This window comes from Clinocottus analis, unplaced genomic scaffold (assembly GCF_023055335.1).
Source record: "Clinocottus analis isolate CAN_PGR_092001 unplaced genomic scaffold, fCliAna1.0.p SCAF_16, whole genome shotgun sequence".
NCBI classification, from domain to species: Eukaryota; Metazoa; Chordata; class Actinopteri; order Perciformes; family Cottidae; genus Clinocottus; species Clinocottus analis.
Window position 1 is genome coordinate 12,805,475 of NW_027175887.1, and position 15,292 is coordinate 12,820,766.

General features: G+C 37.1%; 1 protein-coding gene and 2 gene segments (V, D, J or C); 1 reads left to right on the forward strand and 2 right to left on the reverse strand.

Annotated features, from left to right (window-relative positions):
• Positions 1–2,808: 2,808 nt before the first annotated feature.
• Positions 2,809–3,236, reverse strand: LOC137786726 (Ig heavy chain V region 5A-like). The segment is given in 2 exon segments: positions 2,809–3,113; positions 3,197–3,236. Coding segments are annotated over 2 exon segments (345 nt in total).
• Positions 3,237–4,706: 1,470 nt separating this feature from the next.
• LOC137786486 (Ig heavy chain V region 6.96-like) lies at positions 4,707–5,734 on the reverse strand. The segment is given in 2 exon segments: positions 4,707–5,020; positions 5,599–5,734. Coding segments are annotated over 2 exon segments (450 nt in total).
• Positions 5,735–9,522: 3,788 nt separating this feature from the next.
• On the forward strand, positions 9,523–12,787 carry LOC137786849 (calcium-binding protein 5-like). The gene is made up of 6 exons (XM_068578965.1): positions 9,523–9,573; positions 10,992–11,022; positions 11,151–11,294; positions 11,837–11,946; positions 12,113–12,260; positions 12,759–12,787. The coding sequence occupies exons 1-6, from the start codon at positions 9,523–9,525 to the stop codon at positions 12,785–12,787; spliced, it is 513 nt and encodes a 170-aa protein (XP_068435066.1).
• The last annotated feature ends 2,505 nt before the right edge of the window (positions 12,788–15,292 follow it).

Genomic DNA, 15,292 nt, shown 5'->3' on the forward strand with positions numbered 1-15,292 from the left:
CATGCTTTTGTTTCAGGGGAAACTCTGACAACACCTTTTAGCTGTGCTGAGTTTAGCCGTGTAGCTTCTACCTCAACACCTGAAGACCATTCAGCTGAATTGAATTCATTGCTTGTAAAGTTCAGTTTTTAGCAAATAATGAACGTGTAATTCAGTTTTTGTTGTGGAAATATATGGCGAAATTTATGAACTTCAAGTATTAAAACTGGGCTGCACGATGGTGTAGTGACTAGCACTGACGCCTCACAGCAAGAGGGTCTGTGGTTCGGATCCTGGGCGGGGCGGGGTTCGGATACTGGTCTGGCAGGTCCTTCTGTGTGGAGTTTGCATGTTCTCCCCGTGGCAGCGTGGGTTCTCTCCGGGTTCTCCGGCTTCCTCCCACAGTCCAAAGACATGCTGCATAGGTTAATTGGACTCTAAATTGCCCGTAGGTGTGAATGTGAGTGTCAATGGTTGTCTGTCTATATGTCTGCCCTGTGATGGACTGGCGACCTGTCCAGGGTGAACCCTGCATTCGCCCCTTGACAGCTGGGATCGGCTCCAGCGCCCCGCGACCCTAAATGAGGATAAGCGGTTAAGATCATGGATGGATGGAAGTATTAAAACTGATGTGACAGTGAGCTGGTGTTAACATCATGAGTGGTGTGAGGGCTCCTCCTCTGGTGGCTTCATGTTACAAGTGTTCAGGCGCTGAGAGGTTTTTGTTCACCTCTACTGATGGTTTGTGTTATTGTGGGTCTCTGGCACAGTAATACACAGCAGTGTCTTCAGGCTGCACGTTCTGTCCGTTTAGAGTCACTGTTTTGCTGGAAGATTCAAAGCTGATACTGAACTTGTTTTTCAGTGAATCTTTATAGTATGTTGTGCATCCAGCACAGCCAGATACAATCCACTCCAGTCCTTTCCCTGCAGGCTGTCTGATCCACGCTGTTCTGTAGCTGCTGAGAGCATAAGAGACCTGACAGGTGATGGTCAGACGTTGACCTGGCTGCACGGTCACAGAGGCTGGCTGTGTCAACTGTTCACACTTCACACCTGTTAATAAAGGAAATGTTTTTAACAAAATGTACTTGAAGCAGTAAGTTGACTTTGATGAATCCAGAGAGACTCACATCCAGCTGCCAACAGCAGCAGCAGAGCTACGGAGAACATGGCTGATGTTGAAACTGAAGAGATGTGAACTCCACTGACAGCCTGATTTGTTTTTTTATAGCCGAGTAACAAGGAAGTTCACTGAGTTTGCATATAATCAAACAAATTAAGTTAAAATGTTGACAACAACTTCCTCTGTCGAGATAAACAGTCTTAATTAAATACAAATGCTGGCTGGTATATAGGTTTTGTTGTTAGGTTATTTTTATTTTATTATGCCCCCATTGCACAAAAAATATTGAAATTGTAACAAATAAAGGCAAATGTAACAAAAAAACTAAATGGTTTATTCCTTCCCGTGAACATATGTAGCCACATGTTTTTCATATTCAAATAACTTTATTGCAAACTATGAATATTCTCTGCACTTTGTTTAGACCTTGTCTGTTGTTAAAACACAAAAATAATCATTTGATAATAGTTCTATTATGTAATCAAATATGTTTTTATATTTATTTGTATGTATTTCTTTGAATTGAATTGGACCAAGTTAAGCAATTTGTTATTATCTTCCCTCTTCCCTCAGCATCAACATAAGATAGAAATGATTTAGCTTGAAGTTTAATACAGATAGATTTTCAAATGTTCAGTTTATCTTGACGTTCTTTGTTTCTTTTTCTCATTGTCAACATGAGTATGAGGGGTAGTGACATGGTTGCTGGTTATTGTGCAGGTGTGTTGCTGGTGTGTATCACTGTGGGCCAACGGACACAGTAATACACAGCTGTGTCCTCAAGCTGCAGATTCTGTCCTTTTAGAGTCACTGTTCCAGCTGAAGTGTCTCTGCTGTAGCTGAACTTGTTCTTCAGAGCATCATTTTGGTAAAAGTTTCCACCACCCCACTGATTTGAAATCCAGTCCATTGGTTTTCCTTCACAGTGTCTGATCCAACCTGTTGCATAGCTGTTATCAGTCAAAGAGTAACCAGAGACCTGACAGGTGATGCTCACAGACTGTCCAGGCTGCACAACCACTGAGTCTGGCTGGATGAGATCCAGACTGTTCACACCTGTAGAAACACAAACCAACATGATCTCCATCAGACATCTGACTATTCAGAGTTTCTAATGTGTTTATTAGTGTGAATCCACTGAAAGCTCCTCACAGGATCCAGCTGCCAGCAGCAGAGTCACAGCTACAGAGAACATGTTGATGTTGAAGCTGAACGGATGAGAGCTCTTCAGTCTCTTCACTTCTTTATGAGGCAACACAAGGAGGCTGATTTGCATATTGATGATGGTAAATCAGCTGACAAACATATATTTAAATAATCCAAAATGAAGATGAAAGCTTATGATCTTCTTTTCAAACAAAACAAAGGTGGAACTTGAATCCCTGAAAGCACTTTAAATTTGTATTGAAAACAAACTTTTTTGTACTAATTAACTTCAACATGAAGTTGTCTAAAGATACTGATTCAGCCACTAATGCATTGATGTGTCAGATAATAACTTCATGTCTTTTTTCTTTTTTTCTTTTTAATAACAATGGCATTTTGAGGATTCAGCGAATTAGTGAACTTCAAGTATTAAAACTGATGTGACAGTGAGCTGGTGTTAACATCATGAGTGGTGTGAGGGCTCCTCCTCTGGTGGCTTCATGTTACAAGTGTTCATGCGCTGAGAGGTTTTTGTTCAGCTCTACTGATGGTTTGTGTTATTGTGGGTATCTGGCACAGTAATACACAGCAGTGTCTTCAGGCTGCACGTTCTGTCCGTTTAGAGTCACTGTTTTGCTGGAAGCGTCTAAGTCGATACTGAACTTGTTCTTCAGTGACTCTTTGTAGTATGAAGCTCCAGTATATTTCATTCCAATCCACTCCAGTCCTTTCCCTGCAGGCTGTCTGATCCACGCTGTGTAGTAGCTGCTGAGATCATAAGAGACCTGACAGGTGATGGTCAGACGTTGACCTGGCTGCACGGTCACAGAGGCTGGCTGTGTCAACTGTTCACACTTCACACCTGTTAATAAAGGAAATGAACAAATTATGAATTTCTACTGTAAAATAAGAACAACTGACTCCGACAAATCCATAAAGACTCACATCCAGCTGCTAACAGCAACAGCAGAGCTGCAGAGAACATGGCGTCAGTTAAAACTGAAGAGATGTGAGCGTCTGATGCTCCTTAACCTCCACTGAGAGTCTGGTGTGATGTCTTTATACTGAAACTGCATCACAAGGAAGATACATAATTTGCATATAATAAACCTATGTATGGCATATGAATCAGACTGGAGCAAAGTTGAGGCACCTGTTATGATTATCATTACAATTTTCAAATTCATTATTACAATTTACAGAATAAAAACTCCTCATTGTCTTAAACTGTTGTTCAGCTTGGAGGTTTGAATCGACTTCATCAAGTTTCTTTTGCAAAAACTTCAGTTTTGTGATTTCAGTCTTTTTCAATTGCACACTTTTTAACATTTTTACCTTTCTAATGATAAAGTGTGAGTTTTAATTTTCCAGCAATTTTTGGCGAGTGAAGTTCATAAATATACTAAATACATTAAAGTGTGTTGCAATGAATAATGATGAAAATATTTCTAGCCAAGTGGCACATACAGTATATTAGTCAACGTGTCCATTGGTTCATGACGGGTTTTAAACAGTACACATTGTGTTTAGCTATTTTCATTTTCTGAAAGGCCTATTTTTATAGATTTAGTAAAACAAGTCAATATTAACTTCAGCATTGATGTGTCACGTAACAGTAGAGTCTCATCGTATAGTTTATAGCTCAAAATCATATAAATTAGTGCAGTACCATTTTAGGGGCGTTTATTTCCTTAAATAAACCAGTTCAAATCATGTATTTCAGTTTGTGCTGTAGTAATAGTATATTTTTTGTCTAAATGTATTTTTTTGTGATTAATGTGATGAGTGTGAATAATTTAAATTACTCTTCAATTATTCTATTACTTGATCAAAGCAAGATAAACTAAATTAATGTTTAAATGTACTGCAGTTGAAGCTTTTTACAGCTTTCACTATCCAGATTCAGATACAGAGAAACATGGAGTCTCTAGAATAAATGGACTACGAACTGAAACTAAAACTGGGCGATGATATGCAAAATACGCATTACTTGAGTGAACAGGAAATGGTCTGCTTACGTGTCAGATAATGTATGTATAAGCTTTTATATCACAATGAAGAAGAGTAAACGAAACGGTAAACTTGGACAGTTTAGTAAGTGTACAGTTAAAAAAAAAACAATGTATTATCTCAATCGACCCAGTCTTTACAGTTGTTATTTTAACTCCTTTCCAAAGTGCAAACTAACACCAGTAAATAATGCGTTCAGGTGTCAGGGTAAACCATTAGCAAAAGCAGTTCACTACACCTGCCTACTGGGGGTGTCTTTTTTTTAATGAAGCTCTGTTATTATATGTATATATATAATACATGCCTATTTAGCAATATCATTTCTATATTCTTATCTCTGTTTAGAATTGTTTATACAAACATTTGTGCTTGCTGTTACTGCAAGTGCTTGTAGTAAGTGAGGTGTGTTCTGTATGATTTTGTACAGCTGCTCAACCGGCTCCAGTCACTGTGGGTCTCGAGCACAATAATAAACAGCAGAATCTTCCGTCTTCAGACTGTTCATCTGCAGATACACCTGCTCTCTGCTGTTGTCTCTGGAGATGGTGAACCGGCCTTGAACTGACGGAGAGTAGTACTTGGTGCTGCCACCGTTATCATTCCATGCGATCCACTCCAGTCCTTTTCCAGGAGCCTGTCTGACCCAAGCCATATGGTAACTGCCAAGTGAAAATCCAGAGGCTGTACAGGTCAATCTGTGAGATTCTCCAGGCCTTTTAACCGCTGGTTCAGATTCTGTCAGAGTCTGACCATCAACACCTGTCAAGACAAACCAAAAAAGAGTCACTTATTGTAATGTAATGTTTTTCAAGAACAATTTAACTCAATGACTGTAGATATTTACACCTGCACAGCAGATAGCTAGAAGCAGCAGTCCTGTCCTACACTCCATCATGTTGAACTGTGTGTCCACTGTCCTCTCTCCTCCTCTGATAAGTAGAGATGGAAGATATCTGAGTTTTGCATTGACTCCTCCTTTTTGATTGATCTCTTCTGTTCAATCTCTCCTCAAAGCTTATTTCATATGATGGCTTTCTAATTTGTTTAAATTGTTCACCTTATCTAAGTAAGTAAGTAAGTAATGCTTTAATTGTCTCGCTTTTTCTAGATACACTGTTACAAAGAAACATGTAAAATAATTAGGTAATAATAGATTGTAATTTTAAACACAGCTCAATGAGAAACAATCCAAACTAGAAGGAACAAAAACAGGGATTATATCTAAAAAAAGGCTTGCCTATTAAGTTATGTTCTAGACGCCTCTTAACTGTTCGCTTTGATCGTTTGGAGTAGATGATGTCACAGATTTGGGGGTGAAACAGCAAAGGAGGGATCACCTTGTGTTTTGCAGTCGGAGCGGAGGATGAATACAGCCAGAGATTTGAGGATCAGGAGGAAGATCAGAAATGTTACTTTAGTGTAACGGAAGTATCTCATAGCTGTTATTCTTATAAACATGATCTTGTCATTCATACTGAATTTTAAAGTGAGGATTTATGAGGATTTTATACATTTATGATCAAAGATCCTAATTTAGTTTCAAGAAAAAATGCCGACATGTTTCAGTTGTCTTTTGTCTTTAAGCCTTTTAAAATGAGCTGAATTGATTTCATTGCTTGTAAACTGAGTTCTTGTAAACTCAGTTTCTTAAGATGAGCTGCTGTTGATCAGCTTGGAGTCTGAATTCAATTTATTTGTTGCGCAAAAAATGCAGTTTTGTAATTAACATCTGGAGATTTTTTCAATGCGCTTTTTAAATTATTGTTGCAAATATTCTTCTCAAAGCCTTGATTCCACATTAAATATTCCATATCAAATATCCATTATAAACAATAACATAACTCAAATCTATATTTGAAGAGTCTAGTGAGGTTAATTTCATAACTCGCCCAAATTCCTGCAATAAACTATAAATGTTTTTTTTTTCATATTTTCAGATTCATTTTGCTTGTAGAGGATTTGGACACTTTTTTACATGAGTGAAGTGAAAGCAAGATAATCAAAATTAATATTTGAATTAGCTGCAGCTGTTTTTTTTTTTTACTTTTAAAGGTTTCAGTATTTAAATTTCCGCTGTTTGAAACCACATACATGCTGAGAAACGTTGAGCCACCAGAAGAAAATAAACTACATGGGAAGTGAAACCTGAGATATGCAAAAAAAAAACATCTGCTGGTATGTGTCAAATATATATATGAAAGTGCTCTTTTGTATCACAAGTAAAGAAGAAAGTCAACAGATGTTTGTCGTTGTAAAAGCTCAAAATGTCACGTTTCCACCTACATCATTAGTTATTATAATCACAATAAAAATTATATTATTGTTATTTTTTTCTGTACTTCTTTCTGTACTTCTTTTGCATTACCTCAGAATATTTTTCCTAAAAGTATTGCAAAATGATTATAAATGTCTTGCAGGAGAATGTAGAACATAATTCAAAAGTAGTTTTCTAAAAATTCTCCTTGGACTTATTACGCCATCAGCTGGCCGCAGAAGCATTTGGCTGTAAGTCGTCACACAGCCACCAAAACACCAGCGCGTCCAATACCAGAAGCCTTTCCACTTTTAATGTGGGTTAAGATTTTAAAAACTATACACTGCTGGTACGAGGAACCTTTATACACTTGTAACAAAGCAGTTAACTTCAGTTTGTGACTCATGGATGTTGTGAGGAGCAGAGAAAGGAGACTCAAGCTCAGCCATCAATCTCAAGACTTCTTATGCACCAAACATCAGAAATGTGGCCGCTCGTGACTCGTTACAAGCTGTTCAGTTCAAATAAAAACACGCTCTTTCTCCACGTTTTCCTTTAGAGACTTTAAATCATTTCAGTGTTCAACACCAAGCGAAAGCCCTCTATAATTATCACAAGTAAATTAATGAATGATTTTAGAACGTAGTGACCTATTTCAATATTATCGCTTGGAATTCTGCTGATTTTGCTATGGCTGCCATCTGTGTGTGTGTGTGTGTGTGTGTGTGTGTGTGTGTGTGTGTGTCTGTGTCTGTGTGTGTGTGTGTGTGTGTGTGTGTGTGTGTGTGTGTGTGTGTGTGTGACATATTGTGAGTTTGTACTCATGGTTTGAAAGCACTTATTGTAAGTCGCTTTGGATAAAAGCGTCAGCTAAATGAAATGTAATGTAATGTAACATATGTGTGTGTGTGCGACATATGTATGTGTATGTGTGTGTGTGTGTGTGTGTGTGTGTGTGTGTGTGTGTGTGTGTGTGTGTGTGTGTGTCTGCTGCTGCCAGGCTATTGGATGCTGTTAATGTTTCTCTCGTTGATGCCTGTGACTTCTGATGGAGATGTTTAAGGCTTGTATGATTCAACTGTGGTGCATTCAGGCATGTACACTGGTATTATGGTTCATCCAGGAAAGTCGAGGCCCGCCTGGTTTTCTCTGTGTCCCCGACGCAACTAATCTCTGCCGACACTATAAAGAGGTCTTCTGGTTGAAAGTCCTGTCCCGCCCACCAACTGTGGTCTTTTTGGATATTGCAAAGTGTGTCACTTACTCTGATTGTTGTTCAGTCACGTGAATGCATTTGATTTGTTTGTCAACCACAAATAAGTCTCCTCGTTGACTTTCATTGCCATTTTTTTCTTGCTGAGCGAACACACACAAAAAAAAACATATTTTTCACCCTGCACAAACCAATAAATTGCAATTTGTGACTATTTCCTGAACTGCCATGATGCTGGCCGACACACAACTCTCATCAGCTATGATTAAGAGGAAAACCCTTTTTTATAGTTTATACATTTTTTTAAGGCTTTAACACATGTTGTCTTCTTCCATGTTGTGTCCTTTCAAAGCTATTACAAATGTGTATCTTTCTACAGTTTAAATATAGTATAACGTAGCATAAAATGCTTCACACCTGTGTTACAAAATAACAGATGGGAATATTATTAACCGGCACATGTTGGTAGAAACCATAGAAAAGAGGAAGTCACGAAACGCAACCTCTTGTCTGAAACAGTATTTGTAACTCGAAGGAGACAGGTGGTTGACAAGAACTGTAGGAACGCTTAGAAAATACTTTCATTAATCCAGCAGCACCCCTGTGATATTAGGAGATGATGTGTATAATCAACAGATGTATAACCAGCACCTCAACAGAAATTAAAGGCTTGTAAAATGGCATCGTGCTGTTATATGGGACATGGTTTCTTTAAATGGACAAAGCCTGCATGTTCAATACTTTACTCTTTGGATATTTCAAGCATCAGGATGATATAACTCGGAGTGAATTGCCACTTTCATTAACAATTATATAATTATATAATTTACGTAGATAAATCCAGTCTGTGTCCTGTGATGTCAGATAATACTGATCCTGCTAGTATACAGACGTTGTTGTCGTGTTGTGTGATCCAATTTCTTGTGTGCTCATTTGTTTTAATCACGGGCTTCTCATGCAATGCAACAAACAATTCGGCTTCAAATGGTCATTTTGTGTGTAAACTGAGAATATCTTCTCAAATTGCACCGGAGCTTTCATTTTACCAATGCATATATGGTTATGCAATAGTCTGATTGTGTTTATCCTCATATGAAAATACAGTGAGCATTCTAAGTGCATTTCATTTGTGATTTGTTAATAATCAGATATTTCTGGGATTAATAAACAACATACAATAATAGCGATTGCATGTATGGGCATGTGGTTCACAATCCTATTAACATGGATTTCTTTCCCTCTTCACTTTTCCATCTGTTGCATTCTGTTTTGTTTCATTTGGTGATAATGGATAGAAAGCTTTATCCATATAGTCATTTACTCAACTTGCACCACATGAAAGATTGCAATAACTGCAAACAATAAGCAAACACAGCACATTCTCCATTGGTTTCCTTTTTCTGAATAAATATGGATTAAAATCCAAAGATGAAGTGAGATAAATGTTTGTATTCTAAATTAACAGTATTAAATTGCAAAAGGATATTGTTTATGACATATAGATGGAATTCATCTTCATAATATTTAAGTAAATGCTTTGTAAAACAAAAAAAAACTGTATATGAAATTGTGTTTATGTACAGCATTAAGCCTATCTGTCTTTTCTAGACCAAAGCTGCAAAGATAATCCATATGGGACCTCATCCCTTCTCTCTGGCGTTCGCAGCTCACTGCTGATCGCACACAGACAGACTCGCACAGAAAACAAGAAGCTGAACGATATAGCGGCATATGATCTATCCAAAAAGAAATTCTCAAACTCAAGTAGCCAGGATCTCGACGACGGCCATCATCATGAGCATTAAACAAGCCTGCATCTTTCTCAGGAGTGGAGCAAAAAGACCCGTAAGTCAAAATAATTTTGGTTTGACAGTTTATTTAATGGTATTATTTTTTGTTTTATTAACAGCATCTGTTTGTATGTTCTGAATCTCAATTTAATTAAGTATGGTCATGTATCTTTGTCTGTGGTTTACCAGGAACATAAATCCTACTGTCATCCTACTGATCAATTATGGATTAAATATTGTTTTGCTACTTTGCTCATCCTTATACGGTGTTATTTTAGATTATTTTAGCTTAAAAGAATAATCTCAATATGGAGTAGAGGTGGGATGGTAAACCTTTCAGCACTTTTTTGACAACCTTTGCGGCTGTAGTTGTAATCCCACGGTGCATAAACGGTACATATGACCTGGGATCAATCAGATAAGATATTGCAAGATTAAAAACAAGGTTTTAAGCGAGGTTTCAACATGGCATATTTACAGATGTTAGAGGCACACGAACAGTAATACGTCTGGACACTATTGTTAACCCGTATTCCCACCAGAGATCAGAATCAGCTTCATGTGCCGAGAATGCAAATCCAAGAAATGTGACTCATTTCATTTGCTCCTCTCGTGTACTTACACACAAATATAGATACTAGCCGAGGACAATGACAACTAAACTGAGGTGACAAAGGAAAAGAATACACATGACCCATATTGGTACAAGTAATGAAAAATAGGTGTAAGTGTGTATATATATATATGTATATATACATATAATATAAACACTGATGATCGACAATGAAATAAGAAAAAAATCATCTGTATACAAATGTTCAGAAGCACATTAATGTGTAAGATCGGAAACAACAGGCTCATTTATATGTGACGGTATAAATAATATCATGCAGGATCCTGTGCAGCTGAAAGCAGATGCAAAATGTTAATCCCCATAGATATTCAGACTTGTTCTTTGATTTGAATAATGTTGCAATATTAAAACATAATGTGTCCTACACAATGTCTAAATGAATTACAAATGTGAATTCCGACTCATATGTTTCAGAAATGAATACAAGTTTTAAAAAATAGTTCTCAATTATGCACTGATATACGATAACTTCATAATGCGCACAATAATAAAACAGGGAAACACAAATTTGAAACCTCTTCAAAATAGGAAACAACTTAATGCAATGTAAATAATACATGTTCATAATGTGAATGATGCGGGTAAATATTATGATGCTATTAATTAAGACACTTTGGGAAACCATGTGACATAATGAACAAATTTACAATTAAGTGCACTTTTAAAATGTCAACAAGTGTGTTTTGTGTGTGTTCATTCCACAAATACTTTTATATTCTTTAAGTTTATTTACGGAGCTCAGGAGGGCATTGCCTTGACACGATGGAGATTATTGTGGATATACAAATAGTTGTACATTTTGTAGTAAACTACTTTCATATTTATTTATTATTTTGCAGATGAGAACACTTACAAACGATGAGATTGACGGTAAGGTAATTTTACTGACGAGCTTTCATGCTTTCAGATGCACTTGTTAAATTGCTGTGTAATATTGTTCACCTTTATACATTTTTTGTCAAACATCATCTCATATGTTGCGTCTATATGCTCTTTAGAGTTACGTGAGGCTTTTATAGAGTTTGATAAAGACAAGGATGGTTTCATCAGCTGTAAGGACTTGGGGAACCTGATGAGGACGATGGGTTACATGCCCACTGAAATGGAGCTCATAGAACTGAGTCAGAACATCAACATGAATCGTGAGTAATGTCCATCGTTTATTCAGACAGTATTTTTTGCAGGTTTTGGAAAATTTTTAAAAAGATAATTCATTACCTCTCTACTACTGTGGGTTTTCAAACATGTACTTCTTTTATCTTTTACTGAAATGTGTTTCAAAAAAGAAAAAAACATCTCCAAGACTAATTTGTTTTTTTCAGGAAATGTACCGTCTTGTATATTTATCACATTTGACTGTTGAATGTGAACCATCCCATGCACATTTATGAAGTATTCCACTTCACTCAGCTTGTGAATTAAATCTGATATTCATAACCAAGAAAACAAATAATTTAAGGTATCAATGTATCAATGATTATATATATATATATATATATATATATATATATATATATATATATATATATATATATATATATATATATATATATATATATATATATATATATCATCTTTTGAGGAATTCAAAATGGCGTTATAGCACTCACACTTTGCTTCACTTTTTTTCTCTGACTACTGCCGACTTATAGTTATAATAGTGATATTATTTATCATATTACAGTGGGGGGACGGGTGGACTTTGATGATTTTGTGGAACTAATGACACCCAAGCTCCTGGCTGAAACTGCAGGGATGATTGGGTTGAAGGAACTTAAAGATGCATTTCGAGAGGTGAGCTCATCTCAAAATGTTGGTCTTTGGCACTGCATGGTGGATATTAAATGAACTTTCTGTAAAAGCTGAAATCTGGCAATAAACAGTGTGTTAAAATTGCAATATGAGTCTGAAGTGGCCAAAACTTTGAAATCTTTTGTTTTCTTCTTTCCCTCACCTTCAGTTTGATTTAGATGGTGACGGTGCGATCACAACTGTGGAGCTCAGACATGCCATGACAAAGTTACTCGGAGAACAAACTAGCAAAATGGAAATTGATGCAGTGGTCAGAGATGCTGATCAAAACGGAGATGGAACAGTTGACTTTGAGGGTGAGATATACACACACACACACACACACACACACACACACACACACACACACACACTCACACACACACACACACATGCACTCGCAAATAGTATTGGACTTATTTATAGCCTTGCATCATCCTCTGCTTTCTAAATGTTGAGTCAGCTGAGCGGCTCTGTCCAACACAGGAGTTGAAGTAAGACATTGAATCAATAATATTTGGTCAAAGTAAGCGGCTACAGTTAAAAATATTTGAATGGAAAATAGAAAGGCTCTGGTATGAGCTGGCTCATTGTTGGATGGATTATTTGTTTTTATTCTTGTTCATACAGACGATAATCAGCTTTTTTTTTCTTCTCTCAAACATATGTAATCTGCCAGGTATTTCCTTTATGCATAAATTATTTTCCAGATCAGAAAGTATACTATGTATAAGGAGTTGTACTAGTTGTTCTCAGTTTGCTATTAACCTACTAAATGATTTAGCCGTTTAATAGCTTGTCTATTCTCTTTACAGAGTTTGTGAAGATGATGTCGCAGAAATGAGGACAACGGAAATAATGTTTAAAAGAAGGAGAAAACGTTTTGATTTTTTTGTTCATATTCATGCATATCAATTGACAGCCACACTCTTAAAGGCCCAGTGTGTAGGATGTCAAGTGATCTATTAGCAGAAATATAATTGTATGTACATAACTATGCTCTCTTTAGTCAATAATAACCTAAACTAAGGATTGTTTGTTTTCGTTTGCTCAGAATGAGCCCTTCATATCTAGGGTGCCGGTCCTCTTCGCGGTTATGAAGGGAGGGGAGAGATTCGGGGGATTTAATTGGTTGCAATCTGGAGCCTCACCACTCGATGCAAATACATCTGCACACTAGTCCTTTAAGTTGTTGTATATTTCAGTTCAGTAAAAGTTTGTTGTCATCAGGTCCCCAGACCTTCCCCACAGAGCAGTGAGTCTTTGCCAACTGTTTGAACAAATGAACATGTGAAATTAGAGCTCAGTAGGAAGCTGAAGCACAGAGAGTCTCAACAAATCTGTGTGTCAAATCAACAGTTTTCAACAATTGTCACCGTGCTGTGCATGTGCTATGGACTGGCCTTGGAGAACGATAGTAAAAACCAACTGGTATGCAAATGTATTCGCTATTCAAAGACGACACACATAAACTGTGTTGACGGGGCCGTGTCTCAGTCACAAATACAACTCGGCTGTTGACTCCAGTGATACGTGAAAGCGTTAGCCCACAAGAGCTAGCAGAACCAGACTTCTGCAAGGACACAGTTGCAGGACTGAGGACCAATCCGTCATGAATAGTCTGCTTCCGTCATCCCCAGCTTCTCCTTGTAAATCCCAATTGAGCAAAGCCCACCAACTGTTATTCACATTGAGTGAAGGGGGAAATGAGAATTCCATGACACGTTGCAGTAGAGAACAATGTGTAGGCAGCGTGGGATGATTAACTATGCGCATGCTTTTTCCCGAGCATGATCAGTGTTTATTGGTGGCAGACAGCAGCTAATCCTCAATGTATGTAGCGCCCTGCTTGCTGTAGGGTGTGTCTGAACTGAATCTGATCCAAAAGATATTATCAGTCAGCTGAGAATGTTCAGCAAAAACCTCCAACAATCAATGTTTTACTCATCACGCTGTGACTGCAGCCTTGACCCTGCAACAATCAGTGACACTTGGAGAGCTTGAGCTCTGCAGCGCCTTTCCTCTACTGCCACCTCTTGACCTCACTGGGGTATTTAAACATCCCACCACCTGCTTGAAGTTTCTTTAACTGTTATGTGTGGTGGAATGTGACTCGGCACATTTACTCGAGTACTGTACTTACTTTATTTATTCGTATTTCCATTATATTATTATTATGCTATTTTGTACCTAGATCCAACTACATTTTAGAAGGCAATATTGTATTTGTTTTCTCCACTTTCTTTATTTGACAACATATGTCATTATTACTTTTCAGAAACAGATTAATAATCTAAAATATTTATCAAGAAAAACATTTTATTGTTTCATTAATAGTTGTTTGCCACACTTTTATCAGCTCCATCATCAGTTATGCTTCTACAATAATGCACCACTACTTACAGTGCATTGGTATACATATCATTCTAAACATACAATGTTCTACACAGAGTTTTACTGCTGTATGCCAGTATATTTTAATGCCATGTACTTTCGCTTGAATAAGATTTAGAATTTTATTTTTAATTGTGACAGAGTAATTTCACAGTATGGCATTGGTAATTTGATTTAAGATGTCAGTGTTTCTTCCACCACTGCATGGTGTTTACAAATGTGTTTTCTGGACGTTTTGCCATCTAAATAGTGGTAAATTGGTGACTGGAGTATTGCTCTGTCCTTTCATGGGCTGCTTACTGTACTGTATTAGTCCTAAAATACGGCTTAACTAAATCTGAATCAAAATGCTCCATATACAAAACCTTTTAATTCATATTGCCACTGATAATAACACCAACAGATTTGTTTTCCGACCCCTTTGTTCCTTTGGCAACTTTTACTCAAAATAATCCCACTCAGGTTGCTAATGCTGTTGCATGACAAAAGGACATCATGGGAATTGTTAAGTATGACAATCGCTATCTTTGTATTTTAAATAAATGTGCGAGGCGGGAGCCTGATGTCAAGATAGTCCATGAAGAACCTTTGTGTGTGTGTTATTATTAATGCAAGATTCAATACCACATCATGTTAATGATTTCCACTAATGGTAATGATATGCCTCTACTGGTTTGGAAACATCACAGCAACACAGCCAGGTGCAACTTTGCCTTCTGATGATGTGCTGGACGGTTTGTCAAATTCAAGAATTGAGAGTTTTTTAAATTCCAAGACTGCCTTCTGTAATGCTAACCTTTGACAGAAACACTCAACATGTGGGGTGTTAAATAATTTGCTTGTGAATTTCACAATGATGTTCAGCTTCCTGTGAAAACCGCAACAACTCATAGAATAAAATGTTTAACAAAGATTGAATCAACATACATACAACTACATGCAAAGTATCTCAGGA